Here is a 24,936-nt window from a genome sequence, read left to right on the forward strand (position 1 = left end):
GTAGTTATTTGAAATAAATAAGGCCTTTGGATTACTCTATAATGTTAAGAACAAACAAAGTTGTTAATTTTTCTTGGAAGGTAAGAAATTTTATACCTAAAATGAAATAAATCAAACTGCCTTTCAGACTACAAAATAATACAATGTAACAATTACATTAAATGTTGATATACTCATAAAAAATAATTATAGCAAGGTAGAACTAACTTTTTTTACAACTGATGTCAAATAATATCAACAGAAAGATTTCTTTATTTTTATTAAAAAACAACTTAGCGAAAACCTGATAACCTGGACTGTTCTGGATGGTAACATGAATTTTCTAACAATGATGAGGAAAAAATCATTTACTTACAAGTGCTATTCAAATTAATTCATTCAAGTCAGTATTGTATTATAAAGAAGACATTTATGTCACATAACCAATCTATTACATACTTGTGGCTAATTAATGTAGAGTGAGAATAAACAAATTTAAAGGTTTACTTTAAATATTGAATTAACAGATTAAAAAAACCAATAAGAGAAAAATTTTAAATTAGTTTCTAGAAATTTTGCTTTATGTACAATGTACATAAAGCCCTTCATTTTATTTTATCAGGTTTCTATTCTTAAATATGAGAAAAAAATAACATACAAAAATCAATACACTCTACTCAGTATTTTTATACTAAAACTAATATTTATTTTTTCACAATTCTAATAAATTTGAAAACCTACAACGATTACAATCACTGCATAGTTACATAGCTACAAGGTTTGAAAATTATCACAGTGAGGCATTTAGAACTTATACTCTATAGCATTGTGTTGATTGAGTAGGATAGTATGTGTACTGAAGTGGATAAAAGTGATTTGATAAGATTTTTCAATAGATTATAGTTATCAAACAAGTATAATTATAAAAATAACTTTTTTCCTTCTATAAATTGAAGCTGAGCATACACAGGGGATCCGAGGCACCACAACCTAAAAAAAATCTGTTTTCTAAAGGTTTTATAAAAACATAAGCAAAATTAAGTTTATCTATAATTTACTATAAATACAGTGATTCCTCATATCTTTTGTCATTATGGTTCAGTTAACAATAATGTTTCAGGAATGATTGACCTGAGACTGGAGTGATCAAAATCAATTGTCAAACTTTAATTGGGTTTGTTAGCATGTTCTAAAACAATACAATTTCAAAATAAAAATAAAGTAATGGCTTTTACAATGGACCCTCATTTAAGAAATCTGTAGAAAAAGGTATATTAAAACCTCTGGATTATACATTTGACGAAATAATATTTTACAATGTGTGAGAAGAACACCAATATCCTTAATAGTATATTGGTGATTATAAAACCTCTACAACGGACTTTTCCATTGAAATTATTTAAGTTTCATTTTTTCAGTTATCTTTTAGAAGCTAAGCATAATTCTGCACCTAATACTTTTATTGCAAAATTATAACCAATTTTTTTATGTTCCTTCACTGTTATGAACCCTGAACAGTGTTCCGATTCAGCATGAAAATCTATTCACAACTGTTCATCTAATCCAACAGATTTCAAAACTTTTTGTAATCTCTATTTTCAATATTTTAGATTGGACTAGTTTTAGAATTAAAATCGGTTAAAAAACCAAAATTCTGTGAACTTTAAAATAAATGTATTTTAATTTTAATTGTTATTAGAATATCTCAATTCACAAAGCTACTCTGATTGTCTGTGGTAGACTATCAGATTGGTTTAGAAATTATCCTTGAACAATTTACTCAAAATATATTGATGGTAAACTATCAATTTCAACAATATGATGTACAATTTTGAAATAACATAAGGAAAAAATTAACTGAACATAAAAAAATATTTATTTCTTGGTAGTACTTTAATCAGAGTTTATGTTAGTGTATTAAATGGATAAATATACATTCACCAAAGTAGACATTTTAATCCAATAGAAAAACAGAAAGCTATCCATCCTGATCAGAGGCATAAAAAAAATCATCCTTTTCTTCTTCTGTTTCCTTTATCCCTTCTTCCTTGGATATCATAAGAATTAGTCCAATTTTTTCTCCGTTCTATTTACTAAACACTAGTATCAATAAAAGCAGCTGCTTATTTATTTGGCCTCAGTGAGATGGCTACTTTGATTATGTCCAAAGAGTATGTTTCCTATCTAAAATTAGTAAAAAACACAGGAAAAAAAGCCTTAGATGCTTGTTGGGTAAAATAAAATCTTTACTCACACTAAAAAAAAATTGTATTTGATTATTACTGTAAGATTATTAAAATTAGTTACAATTACTAACTTTTAAATGTGGCCAATACACACAGATTGAGAAAAATCAAGATCGAGAAAATTTTTATGAAGTCAGCAGTATCTAGTCTGGTCTATCTACAACCAATGTCTACTTTATCAGGGATCTGTAACAAAAAGGAACCTCTACTCTATATTTTTCTTTTATTAAAGTCTAAAATAATCCCTGAAAACCTTTATACAACCTAAATTCCAAAATCTGTTTTAGTGTGTGTGCTGATTGTTGTTGTCTGGAATGAACCTGAGCGGTAAAATACAGACTGCTGTCAAACTGAAGTAAGAATAATACTCATGAAAATTAAGATTTAGTCCCTACATAATTAGGAATGGAATTGACTTGACTATAGAGACCTCATCTACTTTTTTTTAGGTGAATAAATTAAGTTCCACAGTAACAACAAATGAAAACTTTTTTCCTATTTATTATTGATTTGATAAATAGATTTAAAACACCTACTTATTTACTTAGCTTAACTTTTCATAATCACAAATTAATATATGAAAGATGGCACTAAAAATAAAAAATAAATTTTATCGAATATTGGGTTATTTTTTAACTGATCAGTTTTATGTAAAATGTTCATAATACATCAAGAAATAATTGTTACTATGACCTTAGCAATCATTATTACTTTAAAAAAAAAAAAATGTTTACAACAGTGAACCAGTCTTCTAAATGCATTTCATTTACCTTTTGGTACTAAATTATATAAATCAAAGTAAATAATTAAAAGAAAAAACGTGTTATGTGTATATATATATATATATATATATATATATATATATATAGATAGATGTAATTAGTCCTTTTGACTGTTTTCATGGGTTTATATATATCACAGAATACTGAATCCATACAAATGATACTAATGAAATACAAAAAAATTAGTATTGAGATTATTTACTATATAATTTACTGAAAAATGCAAAACATTAAAATAAATTCCATGGATGTAATAGGTAGGATCCTTTTTCATAGGGTATGTTCACATGTGTCGTTTGGATATATGAATTGTAAGAACAAAATTAAATACCTCTATTGATCAAGAATAACAGCGACTTGAAGTTATAGAACTCTGGGTGGTCAAAAGGATACTGGAAAAAAGATCTTAAACAAATTTTACCAGATCCTCCAAGCAATAGAATTGATCTTTGTATAAACAGCTCTCAACCAGAATACAATTTGTCCTCCAAATATGGGAGCAAGAGAAAGTTCCCTAAGTAATACTATAATTTGAAAAAACTGACAATTATAATGGAATAATGCAAATGTTATGATTAAAATATTATCCTTCAAATTTCCTACTTCCTGTACCATAAAAATGCAACTACAAGAACAAATCATAGTAAAAGATATTTTCAAACAGTAGTATCAGAATCAATATAGAGGAAAATTAACAGTAGGCAAATTAACTTATATGGACAAGAAACATTTTGTTCAATTTCCAGGCAACCTAAGACAGTATATACACATATATGTAAATATTCAAATTTAAGTCTTCATGAATAGAATATAATTGTTTTTAAGCCAATAATTGCAATGAAATAATAAAAATGAAAAAAAAAATGTATTAGTAAAACATCTAAAAACTGGGATTAAGTCTTAACCAATCTTACACAAAATTAGGCAGAGATAAAATCCAAACAAAATGCCTGCAAGAACAAATTGGAAGATTTTATTATTTAATACAATTTACAAGTCTTTAACTCAGAAAAACAAGAAATTTGTGCCTGAAATATTCACTATATAAATCATTAATAATCCCAATTCTAATATACAAGAGAAGGAAGGATATGTCATTTTATTAAAAAACTAACAATTGTTATAAAAAAGAGAAAGATAAATTTTCTGTACCCATACAAATCTGATAACCAATTAATTAAGATTAAGAAGAATCTATAGACCAATAAAGATAACAGCAGTAACATATTAGTCAAAAATGATTACAGTGGTTGAGCTACACTGAATGAAAAACAACAAATATTGCTTATCAAACTATCTGCAATAAGAACTGTAAACACAGAGTACAATGGATCAAGCAAACGTTAAAATATTATTTACACCCTCTGTATAATTGACTGGGAAAGTAACTAAATCAAGAAGAGAGCAAAAATTGCTTATTTGATCCTCTGAAACTATCAAAAAGAATTACTCAATAAAAATTCTATGTTAAAAAAAAGAAAAACATTAAATACTGCACTTATCAAGAATAACTGATTTCAGGAATACCAACGTTTTGATTTAAACTTAGTTTTTTAAAGGTAAAAAAAAACAAATTAAAAAAATAACAAAATTCTAAATTAAAATATTTATTGAAAAAAAAAACACAGAATATGTCTATTCATTATTTCTGCTATAAATATTTCAAGTACTACTTTAGGTTTTAATCAGCCCACTCCAATAACATGTAAACATAAAGATCATCAACACATCAAATTAAACTTAGTGATTAAGTTTTAGGTAAAGTACTTTTATTCAATTGTACTTAAAGGTAAATATAAGAACTTTAATATATAACTAATAAGCAGGAAAACTGGTTTTCCTGCTTAATTTTTCTCATGATAATAAATTTAGTTAATTTCAAACTGCTGAACAACTCATTAATTAGCTGTTTAGCACAAACAAAATGTCACCCTAAAATCAAGAGAGGGCATTTATTAAAATTAATTAAGAATATCTAAGGATCCCCACAATTTAAAATAAACTGAATACCTTTTTTTATTTATTTCATGTTGTAAGAAATAAAATAAAATGGAGAAAGTTTAATTAGAACAAATATAAAAAAGTAAAAAAACTGACAAATTATACAAGAACATTCTTAAAAATTATTTAGTACTCCAAATAGAAAGTGAAGAAAATATAAATTAGTACAAAAATGAAACACTTTTTTCTTTATACTATTATGTTTCTCTTTTTGAAAATGAATCTACCGCTTATAGATAAACCTTTGAGGGACTAATATGTAACCCAAAAATACCAATCTTTACAATTTTATTTTGGTTGCCCAATTTTTTTTAATATTCCTCCTCTTACTATTTTCATTATTTATTGTCTAATTTTAAACAATATTTTTTTTATATCAAATTATGAATTCACTATAAAATTTTTCATAAATAATTTTACTTTTTGCCCAGTTTTTATTCGTTTGTAGATGTAACATTTACTTGTGAATGTTAAAGATTCATTTTCTGTTCACTGAATGGATTTTATATTGATGTAATGGTAAATAAGAGCTAAAAATGTTATTAGTAGACTACTTTTATTACTCTTTCAGGTGAGTGTAATCATTTTGATACACATCTTTAAAATTACACAGAAAAATACGGGTACCAGAACAGAAATTTGTATTAGTCTCAGAGATATAAATGCGGTATCATTTTATAACATACATAGTCAGCTTGCTGATATGACTGAGTTTACATCACTGGAGGTAGGGTTGGTGGAAAAATATAAGGGGGCACAGCGCAGATCAGCCAAAACTGGCGCTCCTGCTCACTTCCATTCAGTGTAGCTTATGACATAAGACGTGATTAGTGTGGTGATTCGTGTATTTTGGACAATATTTATGTGCAAAAAATTATAGTAAACATGTAAAAAAGTATTATGTCAGCCTCAGAACATGCAAAAGCCAACCGGAAATATAAATTGCACATATCATTGGAAAGAGGAGGTTATGAGCCATGTACAGTTACCCCCCCAATGTCCGGTACAGAGAGAGCGAGACTGTTTTGGAAGAGTTGCAAAGCTGGCACGGCACGCTTAGTGAACGACACTGATGGTATGAGCAGCTCTACCGCTACTGTACCCCAACTAATGGACATAACAAGTGAAGATAACACCCATACATCTATCAAAGACGTCCCTGGGCTGATGGATATCAACATTAGTCGAATTGATACAATGCAGGACCATCACTTCAAAACGGTAATTGGAAACAAGCTGTTTGGTCTATCTTGCAGCATTTGTGATAAACTATGGTTTGATGAAGATTTAAAGCAGGTGAAAGCTCACAACATCCTCTTTTTCAGACTAAATTCCCCAGTGAAAAATGTAGCAGCATTTCGTTTACATAGTACTTGTAGCAAGTCAGTAGATGCTAATAAACTGCTGTTTATTGGCCGTTAGTGAGCAACAGCATCACGCTGTTTGCATGATGTTGTCACACGCAAACTGATTTCAATATCCCCTGAAGCCAAATGACCTGCCACCACTTTACCCAATCAGTATTCGACTGAATTTGCCATGCTTACCCTTTATGCAAATTCATTGTCTATGCTACGAAGGTAATTATGGTATAGTTGCCCAGGTGATCAACAAACCCCATTGATGTGAACAACATGTGGCAGCAACTACCAAGGCATACAGATGATGACTTCACCTTCAACGTTAACGTAAAGAAGAACCTCATCCACAAATCTAATTATTTGAGCGGTTTCATATACAAATAGATGATCAAGGCATGGCTGCGCTACTTGGTTAACCAAGTAGTGCTGTACAAGCACTACAACATACACTGGAGTCTGTTCAACAATGACAAGGATGAAAATATCAGGCTCGAACATCAGATTGAGTCTATCGACCCTGACTCGGCCCCCAAATCAGAGATCCTACTCGCCAGACAACATACAATGCTATGGAATGAGGAGGAATGTTTGGACATTTCCTGGAGGCAGAGCTTGTCTCCGATTAACATAATCTACGATGTTAACAGTGAGGAACTATCCTTCCCTCAAATATACTACAGTATATACTGTGGCCCACCAGTCTGACCTCAATGTGCGAGTCACTCTATACATGATTTTAACCAGAGATTTGACATACTGATTGGCATGGTGCAACTCTGGACCATGTTCTCTGTTTATCTTCTAAATAAATATCATGTACTATTTAGTGTCTGCTTTATGTTAAAATTAAATTTAGTACGCAGTCAATGTCTTGTTTTTATTTCAATCCAATACACTAAAAAATACTCACTGACATACAGATCGATCAATTTATCTGTAGAGTTAGCCAAATGGAGGAACTAAAATTTTACATTGGAGACTCAAGCTTTGTTCAAAAATTACAATGGTGGCTCTTCCATTTAATTCTACAGATAAGTTGGTCAGTCTGCAGTTTGGAGGAACTTCATCCAAGGTCTAACATTTCACATTAAGCCAATAGCTATGCGCCCTTGACACAGCCCCATCCAATTTTTTTAATGTAAAATTCTTTCACAAAAGAAAATTGACTTAGAAGTTACTTAAAAGTGTAAGCTCACATTAATAAAAATAAATTTCATTAACAGCATGAAAAATACAAAAAAAAAGTAAAATCTATAAGAAAATATTATTTAATAAAAATTCTCTCTCTCTTTACTAGATGAGTATTTCTTTAAAGTAAAAGATCACAAAACCCTTTTTCTAATACTGCTGTTCACATAAATTACATGTGAGAAAAATATTAACTTTTTTTTTTTTTTTTTGCTTGATATCACCACATAAGCTTGAAGCTTGTGCGTGGGATACGAAATGAAGCATATGAAAAATGCCATGCCTGACTGGGAATCGAACCCAGGACCTCCGGGGCTGAGACGCTATCACTTGCACCAAGGAGGCTGGGACAAGTGGTAAGTAATAAGTATATATTTGAAATATTTAGTTCAACTTGAAAAATGTCTCTCTCTCTCTCTATATATATATATATATATATATATGTGTGTGTGTGTTGGAGTAGAGGAAATGCTAGACTTCCACTGGAGGAGTGGAGGAATGTGGGAGTTGGATGGTTTGAGAATACCAGCTATATTATATACCAGTTATAATGCTATTTCATTTTGACCTCTGTTTTGTTATTGGACTTTAACACATTTTGGCTTGGTGTTGTAGGGATGTAATAAGTTTAAAATACATTTATTATATTAAAAAGGGATGGAGCAGTCTGTAGGCCCTTAATTAAGAATACTGCATTAAATATACTTGGAGGATTTTTAGAATATCAATGAATCTATCACTCAATCATATCATACATATACTAGTATTAAAAAACGTCAGTTTTAAGGCATGATATCACAAAAATATTAAAAAATGATAGAAAACATAAAAAGAAAAAATTAGTTAACAAAAAATTCTAAAATCACTTATTGGATGAACCTATTTGTTTAAAGGTAAAAAAAAACAAAAACGTTTTTAATATCACATTGGATAAACCTGTTTCTTTAAAGATATAAAAAATCACAAGAACCTTTTTTAATAACACAACTTCAATTCACTTAATACAGTATTTAATCCCCTTTTAAGTATAATACATCAGTGTATTTTGATGACTGACCAGTTAAATAGTATTGCTGTACCAATCAAACAAATAGCTTTATAGAAAAAAAAGTTATATTGTTTTTAAAGAATGTAAGCTAAAATAAAAATTAACAAATATAAACATAACTTTTTTTTCTATTATTACAGTAATTATTTATTACTTTTTATGATTTATAATAAATAAATATAATTATTTTATACAAATTATGACTAATATTTTCCAAAATTAACAATAAAAAAGAATTATTTAGATATAGATATGCAAATCTATATATAAAAAAAAATAAAGAAATAGTGGTCATATTTATAAAACAATATTTTATTACCTAATAATACATTTCAAAGTAATCATTAATGTAACTTGTTAACAATAGCATATTTTCTACTGTACACATATATAATTCAGTACATACAAAGAAATATTTACAAATATTATACACAAATTATTCATTAACTCGTAACTAATTTATTACATATATTATTATGTATCAAAGATAAATTAATAAATAGTTCATTACATTTAATATTATGCAAAATAATTAAAATTATACAAGTTTATTTAGTAAGCAATGAAATTTTATGTACTCAATGTAAAATTTATATACGCTCGATTAGTTATTTACACAGATAATGTATTCTGTATGTACAATCGTTTATTAACATTAATCATACATATATACATAAACTAGGTAACAAAAATATTTTAATAATATTTTTAATTCTCTAATGTAATAATTACCAGTACTAACAATTATACATAATATTTCCTATAAAATTTGTTCATTTCCTACAGTTTTATGATAATCACCAAAAAAAAGTTCATCACAATAATAATCCATTATCTATACAATGATAATAATCATTAATTATTACAGTATAATAAAATTAATGTTGTAAAAATAAATATTACATAATAAATGTTTTGGAAGACACATTTTATTTACCTTATATAAGCGTCTAACATTTCAACAAATAACTTATTCATAAGCACCTTTCCTTCACGATGAACACCAACCCAAAATCTACGAATCACTTGATTTGCTTGCCGTAAAGCAGGTAAACACAGTAATATATTCTGCATGTGTGTGGTACTTGAGTTAGGCCTATAAATTAAAAATAAATAATAATTATAAAAAAATAATACTATAATGTAAAGTATATTTTTTTTTACAATAAAATATTTCAATGATTTTGTATTACACTGTGCATTAGAAAAGTACACACCTACATAAACATGATTTTGTATTCAGTGTGCTGTGAATAATGATTTTCTGTAAAGATTGGTAATCCTGCAATATGGACAGTTGTTTCCACAAGTCAGTCAGTCCAGTGAACTTGAGATGAAGTGTGTTAGGTTGTTTGTGGTTCATTGTATGTGCATTGCCTTTGAATGATTAAATCAAAGTTATTTTAATATGTGCTAGAACAGTGAGTATTTATTGAATATATCTTTTGTGAGCATGGTGAGTACACACCAACAGTAAAAGACCAGCTTTCCATTACTGGTTTCTAATCAACTGTATAAAAGTGCTTATAAAGAAATTTAGGGAGATGGGATCGGTAAAGAATTATAAACAAAGTGCTGACAGTCAGTACTTGAAGAAAACTGCAAGACATATCAGCTGCTACTTGATGTAGTCCTAACAAGTCCATGCAAACAAAAGTTGGCCCAATAGAAAAACATCGGTGTTGCAACTGCATACAACACAGTTTGAAAGAAGCTCAGCCTCATCCTATACAAAATGAAAGAGGTTCAAAAGTTATTGGCCACAGACTGTAGAAAATGAATTCAATAATGTGAATGGTTTCAACAGTTTCTACCACACAATTCTGATGATACTTTTAACTGTTTTCTATAGGGTACTGTTCCATCATTTATCAGGATATATAGATGCACACAACTCAGATTTATGACCTGCCAACAACCCACATGCTGTAACTGAAATTCCTTTACCATGACAGAAGATTGGGATGTGGATTGCAATATCCAAGAGAAGAATAGTTGGTCCAATATTCTTCACAATAAACTCAGCTCATTATTATGAAATCAATCACCAGTTCATGAGCTAACCAAGGACAAAATTAAGAATACTTGGATTCAACCAGATAGTGTGACCTCACATACAGCCAGGTAGTTCATGAAGTTAATGCAAGAGGTTTTTTTGGAAATCGAATCAATTCTAAGGGCTTATAGCAACCTTGTTTTCCAGACTTAAACCCACTGGATTTTTACTTCTGGGATAAAGTAAAAAATAATATTTATTGAGGAAACCCCTAAAGCCTCCAGAAACTTCAAAATGCTATTCATGATTCAACGAGAACTTTCCACATAAACAATTTGTCAAGTCTTCGAGAACAAAATGAAATACATGCAGATATTTCTGGAAGTTCTAGAGATAAATTCCAACTACTGTAAGATAAACTGATGTTAAAGTATTGTTGTACTAATGCATGACTAGTAACAAATTAGTTTTCTCTACTAATTATGTTTCACATGCATTGTATTATTTAACTGCTAAAGCTCAAGATTCAGAGCTGATTCTGACTTCTGACTATTAGTCAGAAGCAGTTCCTCTGAGTGGAATAACCACGTTCTTATACCTATTGTGGATGTTTAAAATACCCTGGCAGATTGAGATGATCTAGTGATTTTTAACACTTCTGAACTATTTTTTATATAAATGTGTAATGTATAAAGTACAGGATATTTTAACCAAATTTTATATATTATATTTTAAGGTGTTTGCTTCAAAAAGCAGCCTTAGTTTATAATATAAGTTTTCTATAATGCAAGTCCTAGGCGATTCTTATAATATGCTTTGCATATCTGGAGGTGGCTATAATTTATAATATGCTTTCTATATCTGTTAAGTTTGTTTTGGAACTGCATGGATGCAAACATTTTTGTTTATTCTTTTCATTTTATTTCTCAACTCTAAATTAGAATAAAAATCTATATTTGAATAAAAAAGGGAAATTAGAACACAAATATCTTGTACGTAAATGTTTGAAAAGCACAACAATACGCAGGAATCTAAGGTTAGAGAAAGATGTAATATTGCATTGTAATGGAGAAAAATTCATAAAAAAACAACTTGTTCAAATTTAAAAGGAAAATGATCTAAAATTGACTGATAAATTAGATACTGAAAAGATTACATGAAATAGTACATGCTAAATGGGAGATCAACAAAAAAGGTCAGACAGGCTGATGGTTATTTGCAGTTATTATACTTAATTTTATGATGATATTGCTTTAAAGTTATTCAACTGAGTATTTCCCAAAACTCTGTAAATGTTTCTTCTCTCTTTCTTTGTATTTTGGAATTTTAGGAGGAAAAATTTAAAGTTTAAAGGCTAGTTTAAAAACTTTTAAAATGAATAGTTTAAAAGTAAAGTAGTTTAAAAATGAAAATAAATATATAAATTTAAAATATATATACTTATACATTAATATGTAACTATTTATATTTTAACTAAAGGTTTAATTTTATATTATGATAAAGTAGAATAAATGAAGTGAATAACAAATTATTAATAGAAGAATCATTAAAATATTCTGTGATTAAGTAGTATGCGGACGGTCAAAAGTTACATATTCTTATGACTTTCTTTTACAGCATCAACAAATTTTGATATAATGGTATTAGTCATAAAAGAATGGAAGAAATAAAAAGTTTACACCTTTTAAAAAAGTGTTCCTGGTAAATCATGAATAAAATAAATAAAAATAATACAGATTGCTCTAAATTATTTAGATAATGGATTCCACCAATAATACCACAAAAAGCAGCAAAAGATAAATGAGTCCTTTACAATGAATTCAAAGAAAGATAAATGAAAAATATTCATTACTGAAATGCATTAAGAAAATAAACAAGTAAAAATAAACTTCAAATATCAGAAACCACACTTATATACTGAGCTTGATATAGATCAATTTTATAATGATTTCATTGATAATTTAAATTTTTCATGATGCGATTTCAGTAATTCTTACTTATTAAAACCCAATTTATATACAACAGTGAATATTTCATTAATAACTCTAATCAACTGATGATTCAATAAAAACATTTATAAAATGAGACAAATGTTCATAGTCTTTCTATTCATTTCTCTTTATTTTACTCACTCCCATGAGTGAATTTATATTTTCAATTCTATCTTTTTATGTTTAATCTGTTCCAGAACTAGGCTACTGTAATTAAAAACACTTTAAGTATTTTTTTTTTGTGTTTCTTCAAATACGATTTTAGATTGTTGGCATTAAAGAGACTAGGTTCATAGTTACAAAAGATGTCATGTTAGGAGGAAAAAACAAATGTTTATATTTCCATACATAATACAAATTTAAAATAAGTTTACTTTTTGCTGAAATCTTTTTACTTAGAAAAATAAAACTTTAAGAGCAACTTCCACTACCCATTCTTTTTTATTTAACACCATAAAGAAAAAAAAAATTTTTTTAGACATGTCAAGAATGTCTCAAGACAGAGCTAGATATTGTATGAACTACAATAAGTAGAATTTACCCTTGTTAATTAAAAATCAAATGCAATTTATGAATGTGTAAACTTAAATATTGAACAAAAAATTGTTGAGTGAATGCGACTATTTAAATTTATGCGCATGCATGTGTGTTGTGTATATGTGGGCATGCAGTAACTATAGTAGAATAATAATAATAGAGTCACCTTGAAAGTATTTCATAATTTTCAATTACCATTCTCAAATTAATTTTCACATTAAAATTTACTGTTCACATCAATGTTATCAATTTTTTAAATTCACCTTTATTACATTATTATGGTGAATTATTATTACATTATTATTAACCAATGTTACAAACCATATTAAATAAAATGTTCCTTTTATACTAAATTTTATGGTTCAACAGCCTATAGTTTTGTTTATGATTATTAACATTTATAATGTTATTACATACAATTCTATATGTAATTTATATCAGAACAATTCTATATGTAATTTATATCAGAAGTGAACAGTAAATTTTAATGTAAAAATCAACTGAAGATACAGCAAAAAATGACTAAAGCACTGCAGTAAATCAAGCTTTGATTTACTACTATCAGTAAATCAAAAATGGCCATTTTAATAAAATTAACAATTAAACTCAGCAAGAATGAAAATCTACCTTAAAACAGAGACACAGTCTGTTAAAGCAGCCAAAATAGAATCTCTGAATTTCTTTAAGGAACCAAATACTTCAAGTCTTGCATCAGAATTAGCCAACACAAGAGCTTTAATTAAATAATATTCTTCTTTTGCAATTGACAACCTGTCTAGTCTTTCAACAACAAGCGCACACTGTAATTATAGAAAACAAAATTAATTTATATTGTAACATAAAAGAAGACATTTCTGATTCTATATCAGTTTTTAAAAGAGAACCAATTGTTGAATTGCTGTTTAGGATACTCTTTTATGTTTCATATTTTTTTTATACAATAATCTATTGATGTCTAGAGAAACTAAAATAAACATTTCATAAAATAACAAATATTTTTTTTATAAATAAATTTATAAAAATCTATAAATAATACTAGAATATTACTGAAAAACAGTAATGGATACTACATATCAAAAATAATACTACTACATTAACACAATTCACAACATTTGGTATACATTAACAAAATTATTACTACTTCACAGTTTTTTTCTATAAAAAATTGGAAAACATATGCAATGCAGTACACAGGAATTGAGTACTTTGAATTGTTAAGCAGTAAATCTTGTTAATGTTGACAGACTACTGAAAACATCTAATAAATGTAAAAGCTCACTATTTATTCAACAAAGTATGGTAGTTAGAAATCATATATATATATATATATATATATATATATATAATGATAATGATATATATATATATATTTATATACAAAACAAAAGAATAAATCAATTTATAATATGATTACTAAAAGAAAGAAAATATAAGTTGAGAAATTGATAATTTTAAGTAATAGGTTCAACATTAGCTCTCTCTGCATTGATGATGGAATTTTTGCCCTGCTATGGGCTCTGCTGCATTTTGTGTACTTTTTTTTGTGCATAAAGTTTTTATTTTTCATCTTACTGTAACATAGAACTATGGACAATAAAAGTATGCTCTTTCCAAATACAGAATGATTAACAAAAAAAAGAATATAATAATTAAAAAGGCCAAAATTTTAAGCTGAAATTTTTAGTTAGGGCAGGAATGTTTTACTTTTTGTATATCTGCATTTACAAAAATATTTCTTATGTTTATAATTTTTATCTACTACTCTCAATGTGCATAACTGACATCTTTGAAGGACATTTTAAAAATTTATCAGAAAATGTAGTCTAAAGTTCTGTTGCTCATATCTTTTTGCAAAAACTACTGCAGCCTAACTAATATGACTCAAATTTCCTATGTATTACTAAGAATAAACACAGTTTACTATACCTGACGGTATGATATTGAAATTGTCTTAGTTTTAAATACAGAGATGAAATAACAGATGTATATTAGATGTAATAATATCTCACAATGAGTATCTGATAATTAAGTTTACCACACTTTCATTGGTTTACCACCATCTAAGCAAATAAACTTAAAATTATTTCTCTTTCCCTCACCCCATTTGTTTTTTAAACTTTTCTAACGTAATTATTCTTTAATGTCAAAATGATTTCTTGATCACAAACTAAAAAATCAACATTTTATATTAAAAGACTATATAATATTTAGATTTATGATAATGCTTATGCAAAAAAAAAAGAAAAAATAACAGCCTGAAAGTGTTGAAATATGAATTATAAATTGATTTAAATAAAGAAAAAACTACATTTTTTTTTTAATAACATCATCTCATGTAAACTTTTTTTCTAATGAACAAACCAAAACTACCATGTTACAATCTTAATTTAAGTTGTATTGCATGCAAAAGTGAAGTTAAAATTATTTTTATTTGCAAATAATTATTATTGTAAAAGCCATAAATTTTAAGTGTCAGTCTGCTATTTTGAAACTATTAAAAATAATTACTCATTTAAAAGGCTGTTTTGGTTGCTCTGCCAATTATTTTTTGAAAATTCTAAGAAATAACTCCTTTCTTAAGATCATCTCTCTCCAAACCTTAAAAATAGTGTAAAATAATTTCTATGGATTTGATTTAATGGGAAGATATTTTACACCAAAGGTCTATGATAATCTTTCATTTTCCTAAATACACTTGGGAATAAAGAAAATAAAATCAATATTATGAGACTCATGAAGAATTGTAAAACTGTGTATTAGTTATGCAAATAATAAACAAATAAAAATAAATATTTTTCTTCTCTTTTGTAAATAATAAATTGCATAAATCCTGAATGCAATAATCAACTTGTTAATGGGGAGATGAGATCAAACAGAAAAACATGACATATGTATTTATGACTTTAAAACAGTTTATAAGGTAAGAATAAGAATATTGCAATACTACTAAAAAAAAATATAATATAATACGAGGTGTTCTTGTGAAAATGTATAATAAATAATATCAAAATTTTTTCCAACTTTTTAAGCTCATAGTAAACTTTTCAAACAGTAAAAATAATGTTAACTGTAACTGTAACTAATGCTACATAAACAATCTTAATTCAATTGTATCTCCAACTTTAATATAGTTTTCCCTCAGGAAACCAAACTATAAGTCAGAAATATTACTATATGTCCAATTTTGGTAGACATAAACTGCTATGTTTATGTCTAGAGCCAGGACAAAATTTAATAACAATGTGAATTTTAGTTATAAAATTACAAAAACACGTCTTTGAATATCATTTTCACTTCTTTAAAAATTTTTCAACAAATCTCAAATTATTAAAACTTTTTTTTTCTATAAAAGTAAATCTGAGGAAAGCCACCTATTTGTTAACACAAAAAATAACTAACATGTCAAAAGTTGAAACCTATCAAGTTCAAATTAAATTTTTTCTAATATTAAATAGAAGTAGTTACACAGAATATTAAGTAAATTTGGTAAAAATAAATCAAATATACACTTATTTACTATATAGTTACATAAATTAAAAACTATTATTAAATAGTAAAAACATTATTATAGAATAATTATAGCATTCATATAAGACATATATACATACCACTTGATAAACTTCATAAGCATTACAATCCCTGGCAAGCCTTTCATCAAGAGAGAAATTAGTGGCAAACTTTAATTTACCACTATGAGGAAGAGAACGATATGCAAGACTTAATGTTAAAATTTCAGCCCAGGTACTTTGTAACAGTCTCATTTGATCATTTAGTAATAAATCAGTGAACCCTGTAATGGTTACAATCATAATGTACAATTAGCATTGAAAAACTTAAATTTGAAGGTATATTATTTAATGGTAAGAACTCTTTGAATGTAACACCTGTATTGAGGGTACATCCTATGAAACTTTGTACATTGAAAAATTCTTATTGTTCTTAGTCCTAGACTAAGAATAATGTTCTTCACTGAATAATAATGCTCAGTAACTTATAATAAATAATTTATAATCATTTATATTCTTGCAAACTTCAAACATTATCTACAACAAATTTTCTACAGTAACCCTACGTTTTTCTCTAAAATTATATGACAAGCTTATCCAGAAATCAAAGAAAGAGATGAAGAAAATATACATAGTTGAAAACTGTGCACAAGATTACCAGACAATATGCAGTGACACCCAGTTGGTGGGTTGGTCAACTTATTTTGGATTATACTTGCATTCAATTTTTTTATTTAAGGTGACTTTTTTAAATTCTCAAAATTTCTGAGGGCATTTTTAATTACTACAGCGTGAATTAATATTCACAATCTTAAGTAAAGCTTAATCTGAACCAGAATTTTGTAAATAAGTAAATAATATATAAAGAGAATAAAAATTTAATTAATGTTTATTTGACATTCACTTCACTGCTGAGTTTTTAACTGCTCAAAAATTTGAATATTTAATAAAAAATTTGTTAAAGTTATAAGTGAAGTAAAGAGAAAAGGGTCAATGGAAGCAATTCTAAATCCAGAACAGACTGACTAACTCATTATAGGAGGTAATTATATTGATGCACACTGTTTGGTAATGTATGTTATTGTACATAGTTCATGCTCGTATGCAATCACATTTCTCAAGATGGTGTTTTAATTTTTGGATAAAATATATAGTGCATACAATGAAAATAAAAGCTTGTTTGCACGACCCAGACAGTCACTGTGCAGGGCATCATATTACTTTTTTCTTGTAACGAATAGGCTCATTGAGAAATGGAGTATTGTGAAATACAGTATGTTTCACTATTTTCATAAATAGCAAAAATTCTTTCCACAATTAAAATTTATTACCATTTTCTATAATGTCAGACAATAATTTCTTTAAAAATATTTTGCACATTTATAAGTATTTCTTACTGTAAACATTCTATTAATGGATTATTATTACACTCTCTCATCGAGTGAGTCATAAAATAAATGACCATTTTATATGAATAAAGGTTATCAAAATATTTCTTGAGTTAAATTATATGCTCTTGCTGCAATGGGTATTAGTATTGTTGATGATGCTAATAGAGTAATATTACATAAATATTAAATAATAATGCATTTATAGTAATATTGATGTTTACATTACTATAAATACCATCATTAAATAATAGGCCTATACCCTATAAATTATAATAATTTTCTGTAATATTTTTTTCTGTAATCATTGTAATAAGGAAGGATAAAATCAAAACCTAAACCGACAACAATTGTTAACATCTATATGCCTATAAGCGCCCATGATGATGATGAGGTAGAGTGTGTATACGAAGAGATTGATGAAGCAATTAAACACGTAAAAGGAGATGAAAATTTAATAATAGTTGGAGATTGGAATGCAAGCATTGGAAAAGGCAAGGAAGGAAATATAGTGGGTGAATACGGGCTGGGCAAAAGGAATGAAAGAGAGGACCAACTTATAGAGTTTTGCATGAAGTATAATTTAGTAATTGCCAACACCCAATTTAAAAATCATAATAGAAGAATATACACTTGGAAAAAGCCAGGCCATACTGCAAGGTATCAGATAGATTATATCATGGTTAAGCAAAGATTTAGAAATCCACTCGTTGACTGCAAAACTTACCCTGGAGCAGACATTGATAGCGACCATAATTTGGTGATAATGAAATGTAGATTGGGGTTTAAAAACATGAAGAAAAGGTGTCAAATGAATCGGTGGAATTTAGAGAAGCTTGAGGAAGAGGAGCTAAGAAGATTTTTGAGGAGGACATCGCAAGAGGTCTGAGTAAAAAGATAAGGTAGAAAATGTAGAAGAAGAATGGGAGAATGTTAAAAAGGAAATTCTTAAATCAGCAGAAGCAAACTTAGGCGGAATAAAGAGAACTGGTAGAAAACCTTGGGTTTCAGACGATATATTACAGCTGATGGATGAACGTAGAAAATATAAGAATGGTAGTGATGAAGAAACTAAAAGGAACTATCGGCAATTAAGAAATGCTATAAACAGGAAGTGCAAACTGGCGAAAGAAGAGTGGATTAAAGAAAAGTGTTCAGAAGTGGAAAGAGAAATGAACATTGGTAAAATAGACGGAGCATACAGGAAAGTTAAGGAAAATTTTGGGGTACATAAATTAAAATCTAATAATGTGTTAAACAAAGATGGTATACCAATATATAATACGAAAGGTAAAGTCGATAGATGGGTGGAATATATTGAAGAGTTATATGGAGGAAATGAATTAGAAAATGGTGTAATAGAGGAAGAAGAGAAAGTTGAGGAGGATGAAAAGGGAGAAACAATACTGAGATCTGAATTTAAGAGAGCATTAAAACATTTAAATGGCAGAAAGGCTCCTGAAATAGACTGAATACCTGTAGAATTACTGTGCAGTGCAGGTGAGGAAGCGATTGATAGATTATACAAACTGGCGTGTAATATTTATGAAAAAGGGGAATTTCCGTCAAGACTTCAAAAAAAGTGTTATAATCATGATACCAAAGAAAGCAGGGGCAGATAAATGTGAAGAATACAGAACAATTAGTTTAACCAGTCATGCATCAAAAATCTTAACTAGAATTCTATACAGAAGAATTGAGAGGAGAGTGGAAGAAGTGTTAGGAGAAGACCAATTTGGTTTCAGGAAAAGTATAGGAACAAGGGAAGCAATTTTAGGCCTCAGATTAATAGTAGAAGGAAGATTAAAGAAAAACAAACCAACATACTTGGCGTTTATAGACCTAGAAAAGGCATTCAATAACGTAGACTGGAATAAAATGTTCAGAATTTAAAAAAAATTAGGGTTCAAATACAGAGATAGAAGAACAATTGCTAACATGTACAGGAACCAAACAGCAACAGTAACAATTGAAGAACATAAGAAAGAAGCCGTAATAAGAAAGCGAGTCCGACAAGGATGTTCCCTATCTCCGTTACTTTTTAATCTTTACATGGAACTAGCAGTTAATGATGTTAAAGAACAATTTAGATTTGGAATAACAGTACAAGGTGAAAAGATAAAGATGCTACGATTTGCTGATGATATAGTAATTCTAGCCGAGAGTAAAAAGGATTTAGAAGAAACAATGAACGGCATAGATGAAGTCCTAAGCAAGAACTATCGCATGAAAATAAACAAGAACAAAACAAAAGTAATGAAATGTAGTAGAAATAACAAAGATGGACCACTGTATGTGAAAATAGGAGGAGAAAAGATTATGGAGGTAGAAGAATTTTGTTATTTGGAAAGTAGAATTACTAAAGATGGACGTATTACTTTGAAAGTATATGTTTGAAGTGTTGCTTTATATGGAAGTGAAACTTGGATGATCGGAGTATCTGAGAAGAAAAGATTAGAAGGTTTTGAAATGTGGTGCTATAGGAGAACATTAAAAATCAGATGGGTGGATAAAGTGACAAATGAAGAGGTGTTGCGACAAATAGATGAAGAAAGAAGCATTTGGAAAAATATAGTTAAAAGAAGAGACAGACTAATAGGCCACATATTAAGGCATCCTGGAATAGTCGCTTTAATATTGGAAGAACAGGTAGAAGGAAAAAATTGTGTAGGCAGGCCATATTTGGAATATGTAAAAGAAATTGTTAGGGATGTAGGATGTAGAGGGTTTCATTGAAATGAAACGACTGGCACTAGATAGGGAATCTTGGAGGGCTGCATCAAACCAGTCAAATGACTGAAGACAAAAAAAAAAATATTTTTTTCTACATTATAGACTAATATTCAATACTAATGTTTACTTTTTAATTTTCAATTAAATTATTAAAGTTCAATTCTTGGCATGTTCCAGTATGAAAATACTGGGACTCACCAGTTGTCCCAGTTGTTTCCTTCTGTAATGTGTGGAGTTAACGTTTTGCATTAATGAATTTGTATGTTTTTTGCATTTTTTGTTTAAATTTTTTTGCAAAATTTAAATATTTGCATAGTTAAGAATAAAAAGCTCTATAATAAAGCTCATAAAACAATTACGTTAGGAAAATTAGATAACGAACATTTAATATGCATTTAAAAATGTATGAAACTGCAGCTTGTGGGATTTCAATATCACAAGTTTAAAAACTCTGAAAAGAAAAGCAGGATCATCTTAAATCTAAATCATGTATTCATGCTCATTCACCATACCAAAAAATTTAAACAACATTCAAAGCTATTTAGTGGATTAGATAGTTTTGATCAAGGTGTTATGAAAACAGTTAATATAATTTTGATGCAAAACAGAATGAACTGCCTACATTAAATAAAATACGTGAAGAACATCAAAAGAGTATTCAATTTAAAGGTTCTAGAACTACACTAGCAGCTATCTGAAACAGTTAAGGTTTAAGTGGTGTAAAACTAGGAAACATTTGACTGAGAAAGAAGATATCCAGTGGTAGAGGATAGACTATTTAAGACAAATGACCGATTAAAAAAAAAAATCCTTTGATTGTTTATTTGGATGAATCATATATTTTAACATCCCATTCAACGAAAAAATCGTGGTCAGATGACAATGGTGCAGGAGTAAAAGTGCCAATTAATAAAGGTGATCGGTTAATCATAATCCTTTACGGAGGAGAAATGTGGTTCATTCTCAACGTGATATTAACTGGGAAAAAGAGTACAAAATGTAGTGACTCACGACAGCATCAACAACAATTCACAAGTGGGCATCTGAAAAATTAATTTCTGGTCTTCCTTCACAGTCGGTGGTTGTTATTAATAATGCACCACACCACAGTTCTAGAGAAACCTCTGAATTCAAATGATAGCATAAGTGGCATGATTAATTGGTAAGAAAAGAACAATATTCCATTTAATAAAGCAGTATTAAAACTACAATTATAAGACATAATTAAATCACATAGAAATTAAAAAATAATGTATCATTTGGTGAACTATTAAAAAAACACAGGCATCAGGTTCAGCGATTTCCAACTTACCATCCGATCTTTCCTGATTAAATCCGATCAAGATGGTATGGTTGGCTCTGAAAAAATATTTTGGCAGTAGCGACACAACAATTTTAATGATAAATAAAAAATTATCTAAGGAAAAAATTAATGAAATGAATACGGGTAACTGGAAATCATATTTTGAACAAGTAAAAAAACCTGAAAGCCTGAAAGTGAGAATGGAAGATGTAATCATTAATCTATGAAATGATGGATAAATTTATCATATAACTAGACAGTAGTATTGAAAGTGACTGTTCTGATGAAGACAGAGAAGATTAAGACATAATACAAATTTTAAGTAAATGTTAATAATAATAATAATAGTAACAACAATAAAAACAATCACACAAAAAAAAATTGTATAAAAAAGAATTGTACATCTAATTAATTTAATGTAATTACAGATACAAAAAATATATATATATATATTCCAGCACTATTTAAGATTTTTTTGTTTAAAAATATATCTAAATTAAGATTCTTGTTTTTGCATTTTTATTTATTGAATTATTAATGCTAATTATTTAATAATGAAATATAACTAATAAAACATGAAAACTGTAATAAATCAAATATACATAAATAAAAGTACAACAATTATTATTGTCCCATGTGATGGGTGAATGTTTTCAGGTTCAGTAAAGCAGTCTCAAGCATCTCCAACACAAGCTTTCACTTTCATTATATGCACTGTACTTTCCTTTCAAATTAATTTACTAGTAATTTAATAATAATAAGTCATTATTATTTGATACAGTCATAGCTACTAATAAATGCCGATCATATATGACACTGTCTAACTTCAGTAATTTTAATGTCTTACTTTCAATGGCATTTTAAAATTGGAAATTATGAAGCTTCATGCTCTTAAATTTTAAGATGATCATCCCTTAAATTTTCTAACTGTTGTAAATTCACATTTTCAATATTACCCCAGACTCACCTGATAAATTTTGGTGATTTTTTAATAATGAAGTTAAATCATTTTAATTTTTATACATTATAAAAAATAAGAAAATGAAATTAATTATAAAAAAAACAAACTAAGAACAGTAAAAGGTTTATTAAAATTCTCCAAACTTACACAACCCAGTTCCTTAGCATAAAAATATTATCAGAAAATCATAAACACAATAAAGTGTTTGTGTAACAAAACAGTGCTTCTTCTCAGTAATTCACATGACCTAAGTATGAATTTATTGAATTTGGATTCCAAATGTACTAGAAGCAGTTTTTTAAACTGCTAACTAACACACTAAATAAAGAAGCAGTTTTTTAAACTGCTTGTAGTAGCTGTTAAAGAATGTAGCTGGATCAACAAAGCATTACAAGTTCATAATATTACCAATTACACAAAGAAGCAAGTAAACTATGATATTAAAATACTACTGTATACTGACATTAGTATGCCTACATAAACATGTCTATATAATATTAGTATAATAAATCAAATGCATTAGGATTAAATTTCAAGAACAGATAAATCTTTTACTTTGATTGGCGCATAGTAATACACAAGTAGATAACATCAGGAATGGTTACAATTAATTATAAGAACAAGATTAAATATGACTAAAATCAAAAAACTATTTAAAATATTGATATATGAAATAATGCTAAGGTAAATGCACTAAATATATGAAGATAATTAGTAATTAAGAAGCACATTAATATTAGAACAATTTTTTAAAAAAGTTAGTTGTTTTGAACCAAAAAAATGTTTTTATTCTGTAGAAGAAACCTGTTTTTAAACTGTAAAAGAAATTTTCTAATAATAGTTTAGCTAATTATACATTTATGGAAATAAATTAATAATTAATACAGAGTAACAATGGGTGGAAAAAAATAAATAACCTTATTTGATAATGACTACATAACTTAAGAACCATTCCATTTTATAATTAAAAAAAAAAAACAACATATCGATCCACTGGTGAACAGCCACTCAAGGAATTAAAAAGCTCAATCTTAGAACTTCCAGACCCCATTTAAATTTACACATAAAATATATCAACAAAGCCTTTAAACACAAACCTGGTATTTGTTTTGCCCAACCAATGATTCCAACCAATTCTCTATCATAGAGATCACTGAGCATTGTAATTACATTTAAACTTCCAGTTGAAGAATTTGAATCGCTTGAAATATTTGGAGGGTGTAGACAATTTAAAACTTCTGGCTCACACATAGTTAACACTTCCAGCATCTTATTATCTGCATAAAATAACAAAATGAAAAATATAGACTTATAACAGGAAAAGGAACATAAGATGAAATTTAACAACAGTTATATTTTTAATTTTTTGATACATGACAACAGATGTCATCATCCTATCCCTTGATTCTTACCTTAATAAACTGCTTAAAAATTAATATCTTACTTTATCATGGGCTATCAAGAAATAAATCTTAAAATGAAATCAAAATAATAAAATTATTTAAATTTGTTGTGTGCAAGATGGATTGTTTTTAAAATACATTATGTATTTTTTTGATAGAATAGAAATAATAAATAAATAAATTACTGTTATGAAAAAATACAAAATGACCTTCAAATTCAAGATTTTGTCCTTCAAGTTATGCAATCGGGCAAATATATAATTACAATAAATTACAATATTTAACGTACATGAGTTATTTGGACATAAAAGAATGAATAAGCATTTCATTTAAATCTGTGCTATTAAATTGTCTGTAAGCATCTTCAAAAAAAAAGATTATTCCTTAATATTTCTAGAAAGTTCAATTATTATTAAAGATGGCAGAAAAACTGAACTGAAACTGTAATCGACTATCAGAATAAAGTGTATAGTTTACACCAACACAAAATGTTATATTAACTGAATATAAAGG

At 27.8% G+C, this 24,936-nt stretch overlaps 1 protein-coding gene across 7 annotated transcripts in view; it reads right to left on the minus strand.

The window, feature by feature from the left end:
* Positions 1–2,380: 2,380 nt before the first annotated feature.
* The window catches only part of ERR (estrogen-related receptor), a 280,760-nt gene continuing 258,204 nt past the window's right edge, over positions 2,381–24,936 (minus strand). For 6 of the 7 annotated variants that reach the window (XM_075366814.1, XM_075366811.1, XM_075366808.1 and 3 more), the window contains 5 exons: positions 24,118–24,297; positions 16,738–16,919; positions 13,757–13,929; positions 9,543–9,701; positions 2,381–2,411 (listed from right to left, as the gene is read on the minus strand). In XM_075366814.1, coding sequence (XP_075222929.1) covers positions 2,396–2,411; positions 9,543–9,701; positions 13,757–13,929; positions 16,738–16,919; positions 24,118–24,297 — 710 coding nt within the window. In that variant the 3' untranslated portion in view covers positions 2,381–2,395. Of the gene's footprint in view, positions 2,412–4,598; positions 9,702–13,756; positions 13,930–16,737; positions 16,920–24,117; positions 24,298–24,936 lie in introns of those variants that run through there. The other variant, XM_075366813.1, reaches the window with a different exon arrangement.

Source organism: Lycorma delicatula, chromosome 5 (genome assembly GCF_047948215.1).
Source record: "Lycorma delicatula isolate Av1 chromosome 5, ASM4794821v1, whole genome shotgun sequence".
In the NCBI taxonomy this organism is placed as follows: Eukaryota; Metazoa; Arthropoda; class Insecta; order Hemiptera; family Fulgoridae; genus Lycorma; species Lycorma delicatula.